We start from the raw sequence: 5135 nt of genomic DNA, 5'->3' as shown, positions 1-5135 counted from the left end.
AAATAGTTCTAATTCTCGAGTGCTACTCACGTAGCCGGTGGAAAGGCTTCAGGAGGTATAAATGTGTCGAGCAACTTCTCGATTTGGATAAGCGTCTAGACAGGTTGTTGACGGTACTGACTGTGGAGGGAATAAGGAATGGGTTCAAGAACATGGCTGTTTCGAGGGAGACCTTGGCTACTGTCCAGAAAAATGGTTTGGTAGGAAACAGAGAGAATGTTGTCATACAAAAGCAAGAAGGATTTCATGATTTGGGTTCAGTTCCTGAACCTCCATATGTTATAGTTGGATTGGATGAGTCTTTGAGGAATTTGAAGGAGCTACTTAATTGTTTGGCGACCAGGAAATCACTTCGCCGACGAGCTAGAGAATTCTGGCATTCAAGACTAGCAGACAGGTTCTGAGACCGAGTTGCGTCGCCCTCAAAGTAGCATAGACTAGGGATTTAACCCGCACGTTGCAGTAGAATGTCAAACGAATTATAAGTATTGTATATAAGTCTTCAAATACAGGAATAATTGTGTTATAAAAATGGTGTGTAAAATGTATTTGCATAACGTTGTTACAAATCAATAGTTGGACAGAATAACATGATAAACTTTATTTTGGTCAGGTACGTGAAAACCTATCTAGCCACACAATCTGTCAAGAGATGTAAGTTCTCTACATACATACATACATACACACACACACACACACACACACACATATATATCAAATTGTCATACTTTATAAAACTAAAAGGATGGGCAATTTAGGGAACCTTGGCTGCCATTTGTCATATCCGGCAGCTGCTTCAGCCACCCCCACTGGAATTCAGGGTAGAGCGCATTTCATACAAAAATCCATCACTCTGAAAAACGAAAACAAAAACCCAATTCAAACCCAACATATCCAACAACCCAAATATTATAATAATCTAATCAGACAATAAACAATTAGAGACGAAGCTCTATTACCATAAAGAAATCAGGGGTTGTTTGGTAGAAGCTAGCTGAAGCTTCATCAAATATATAGAGGATTATCAAACAATCAGATACTAATCTCAATTACCAGAAAGAATTTGGGGCTTGTTTGGTAGAACTAATTGAAGCTTCATCCAATATATAAAGCATGATCAAAGTAGTACAAAAAGTGGTAATATGTTGTTATAATTGAATCACAATTCAAGTCTTACTCCAAGATGGACGGCGTGGCAAGTTTAATTCATGAAATTAGGAATATATAGAAGTCAAATAAAATTGGATAAACCAAAATTCTTGATAGATCAACTATGAGGGCTATATATAATCATGTCAAAGTTTGGATTTATATGTAGAGTAGTGAGAACTAAAATTTATGAAGACACAAAGACTTCAGATACAAAGAGAATAAGATAACAAAACTTTATGACAAAAAATTTATTTTAACCACTATCTTCGTTAGCCAAATCGTTTCACAAATCCAAAAACACATAATTATATCTTGAACAATGCCAATTAATGATTTCCCATTTACTTCAGCCCAACATCAAAGCCAATGAACTTTTTTGAGAAGAAGAGAAACAAAAAACCTCAATTAAGCAATTAAATGGAGTATTACTTGATAGACCTGGAAAATTACCCAGTTCTTCAGAGAGAGGATCAAGAGTGACTGATGAGAGTGCAGAGAAACTGAACAATTGAGAAATTCAAGCTCTGAGCTCAAAGTTGGGGCTTCCACTTTCCAACTGGGGGAGAAATAACAGAGAAAACACAGAGAACCAATCCACCAAAAATATTAATCAAATGGGTTTCTTCTAAGTCAAAATTTGGACCACCCAAATTCCGATGAAGCAATAACCATTCAAAATTCCAACAGATTGAAGCCCTCACAGACTACAAATTATCAATACCCAACAATAAAAAAATTTAAAACAGTAATAATGAAGGAAAAAGAAATTAAAGCTGCGAGCCATTCTCTAAATCTCAGGCACCAATCCAAATCGCCAGTAATTTGCACATAATGATAAGAATCTAGCAGTATTTCCATTGTTTAAAACCCTAATTCAAGAAATCATGAAAAACGTAAACTTTATATGGTAATTGAAGCTTTACCTGCAAATCAGCAGCAGCAAACGGAATCCAACCGCATGTACCTCAAAAGTGAGAGAGAGCTGAGAGATGAGTGAGAGAATCTATAAACAAAACCCTCAAAATCACAAAAGGAAATGCAAAATCACAAAAACATTGAGAAAGCTGTAAAACTCACCAGGAAACGCTGGCTTTTCTGGGTAAAAAATTTATTCGAATCAAATTGAAGAAGCGAGGAAAGTTCTACTGGTTCAGTGGTTTTTCCAGCAAGAAAGCACCTTGTTTGTAATTCGTGAGAGGTTGGACAGCGAGACTTCTCTTTCCAAAGAGGTAGGCCCCCATTTCGCGATTGCCAAGCATCCTTCACAGTAGTAACAGCAAAAAAACTCAAATAATTCCAAACCTCAACAAATCAAAAAAGGACCAACACAAACACTCAAATAAAAATTTCATCAATTTGTTTATGCTCAATCCGCTATTCCTATTTCATTTCGAATTCTCTGAAAAAAAATACATAAATCCATAAAAAATAAAAAAAATAAAAATCTACCAAATGAAAAAAAGAAAAAGAAAAAGAAAAAAGAAATAGAAGCTTTCAACAGAGAGATTACCTCAACAACGGAAAGAAACATGTGACTTCTTCAATTTGAACAAAATTCAAGATAAGTGGCCAAAACATTATGATTATTCAGCTAGTAAATAATGGATTGACCACATTTATAACTCAAGAAATGCAATCCACCATCAAAATTGTATTCATTAAATAGTGAACCCTATATCTTTGAATATTCAAAGTATTTGGCGATAAAATAAGGCACAACGGAATAGATTAATCATCAATTAATTTTAATTATCAACTAAAAATAATATTCATTAAAATTGGGGTTTCTGCAATTCTAGATTTTGCTATTGATAAGGGCCAAAAGATGAGTGGCAGGGATATAAACAGAGGTTAATGGTCCAGCTCAGCAGATCAGTTTATAGGTAGTGTTTGTTAACCTGTTAAGTATGTCGCGTGAGAGCTAAGCAAGGTGATTAGTTGTTGTATAAGTTCCTGAAACATTATATGGCAAACCAATGTCAGTTCTTATGAAAAATAAGATCATAGAATCTCAGAACAAACAATGAGAGAACATTGCAAGCAACAAAAAACATGAATAAATCAAATGTCAAAATCCAACTGACCCAAGCTTTTTTCTCACTCAATACCAAGTCATTTTTAGCTTCGTCTATTCGAGTAATCTGCACATGCATCCGGCAACCCACCTACACCATTAGGAAACAACATGTGTAAGAAGCGGATTAACAAATCAAACATATGCAACTATCTAAGGGAGGAAAAAGTTAAACAATGAATCTGATTTAGATATTAAGATAATGCTAGGAAAACTAAATTTGAAAACAAAATTTGCAAGCTAAATAATGTTATCACCAATAAAAATGATTACATTTATCAATGCTTAAATAATAAATCAATTATCAACTTACTTGTCATTTAATTTTCAAAATAGCATTACCCTAAATATTATATGTTGAGATATTTTAAAATGTAGTTTACCATATTTTAATTTAATGCAGACATATAATTGATATGCTACAACAAAATAGTTTAGCAAGGACATGTATCCTCGTTGAAAGTTGATGTTTTATCGCTGAAGGTTTTCAGCAAGGAAAAAATTTCCTCGCTCGTACAACCCATCGGGGAATGTGTACAGTGAGGAATTATTTCCTCACAGAAATGATACAGCAAGAGTGGAACTTTTTCTCGTGGTTGAGTTGGAGTGGTAACAAATTCCTTGCTAAAGGGGTTGAAATGTGGTCAACAAAACCTTTTGACAACCTAAATATTGGCATTCCATAACATGTGCTAGGATAAAATTCCTCTCAAAAATAATCAAATTCCTTGCTATAAATATCTTTTGGCGAGGAATTTGTAGGTGAGTTTTCAACAATGAACATATTATTTCTTGTTGCAAATCATAGGTTGCAAGAATGAATTTCTAGGAGACACTCATTTCCTCGTTGTAGCAAGTCTAGCGAGAACTTTAACGAAGGTAAAATTCCACTGTGTAAGTTGAAGATAATCATTCTCATAAGTAACCTACTGCAAGAAGTTGGTTTCTCCCTGTAACTAGAATTTCTTCTACAATAACTACAAATGTACAAAAGACAAAAAATCATTGTCATTTTGACATATATGTGAGTAAGAGCAGGCAACATTTGAAAACACAATCACCTGAATTTAAACTAAGTTAAATGTAAAGAGAATATAAAATTTTCCCTTACCAAACCTGGGCTGAAAAAACTTCTAATCAGCAAGTCAGTACTATATGTCCAAATAGTCAGTACTATCCAAATAGTCAGTACTATCCAAATAGTCAATGCATTATCCAAACAGATGACAACTTCTATTCAGCAAGTCAGTACCATCCAAATAGTCAATGCACTCAATTATAGCACACAGAAGTTTGTAAACAAACTAATATTTCCAAACCACCATGAGATTACTTATAATAAACCTATCTAGAAGTTGAAATTCAACCGAACATAAACATCAGGCACATCAGACAGAGCGAGGCGGATAAAAAAACATAAACCCATAGTTAGCAATGAATTGATACTTTCTGCTGAACACTTGAGCTATGAATCTTTTAGCATTGACAGAACCAGCAGACACTATAGTCTTTAAAGGTGTTTTAGTATCTTCGGATTGAGGGAAATAGAATGGAAGAAGAAAGGTGTGGAAGGATATTTGAAATGTTTTCCTTTCCGTTTGAATGGTCAAAGACTCGAATGTAGAGAGAACTGGAGAGATTGGAAGTGTCTTAAAGCCTTAATTTGTGTCCTTTTTTCTCTTATAAATGAGATTTATGTGTTGTTTGATTTTAAAATTTTCAAAGATAGCAGGAGTTCAAGTCTTGAAGGTTCTCTCCATTTGTCCTAGTTTATGGGAAAAACAAAAAATGTGATTGCCAAGATATGATTCCCAACCACAAATCCTACCAAACTCTAATCCTTTCGCCAATACCTACACCAATTGAACATCCCACCAACACTCCATTATTTGACAGCCATTAAGAACAA

At 34.4% G+C, this 5135-nt stretch overlaps 1 protein-coding gene across 6 annotated transcripts; it reads right to left on the bottom strand.

Moving 5' to 3' along the window:
• Positions 1 to 507: 507 nt before the first annotated feature.
• LOC137713906 (uncharacterized) lies at positions 508 to 3403 on the bottom strand. Of its 6 annotated transcripts, XR_015956668.1 has the most exons (6): positions 3237 to 3403; positions 3051 to 3105; positions 2230 to 2412; positions 2076 to 2116; positions 1603 to 1856; positions 508 to 853 (listed from the first exon to the last, which is right to left on the bottom strand). XR_015956668.1 is itself a non-coding variant. In XM_088685694.1 (5 exons), exons 1-5 carry the CDS (start codon positions 2681 to 2683, stop codon positions 797 to 799), a joined length of 447 nt encoding a protein of 148 aa, XP_088541820.1. In that variant the 5' UTR covers positions 2684 to 3042; the 3' UTR covers positions 508 to 796. The 6 variants fall into 6 exon arrangements, 3 of the variants coding, with proteins under 3 accessions (XP_088541820.1, XP_088541823.1, XP_088541825.1); XR_015956669.1 differs by lacking the exon at positions 1603 to 1856 and having other exon boundaries at positions 3237 to 3401; XR_015956666.1 differs by lacking the exon at positions 1603 to 1856 and having other exon boundaries at positions 2076 to 2134; positions 3237 to 3398.
• Between the last annotated feature and the right edge of the window lie 1732 nt (positions 3404 to 5135).

This window comes from Pyrus communis, chromosome 2, assembly GCF_041283825.1.
Source record: "Pyrus communis isolate YQ-2024b chromosome 2, ASM4128382v1, whole genome shotgun sequence".
NCBI lineage: Eukaryota > Viridiplantae > Streptophyta > Magnoliopsida > Rosales > Rosaceae > Pyrus > Pyrus communis.
Note: the sequence above shows the minus strand (reverse complement) of the source record. Positions and strands in the feature narration are given on the sequence as shown.

Coding starts and splice junctions, on each gene's coding strand:
- LOC137713906 (XM_088685694.1), bottom strand. CDS start 2,683: ATGTTTCTTTCCGTTGTTGAG. Junction 2,413..2,662: donor TGTTTCTTTCCGTTGTTGAG/GTAATCTCTCTG, acceptor ACTACTGTGAAG/GATGCTTGGCAATCGCGAAA. Junction 2,156..2,229: donor AGAAAAGCCAGCGTTTCCTG/GTGAGTTTTACA, acceptor TTTTGTTTATAG/ATTCTCTCACTCATCTCTCA.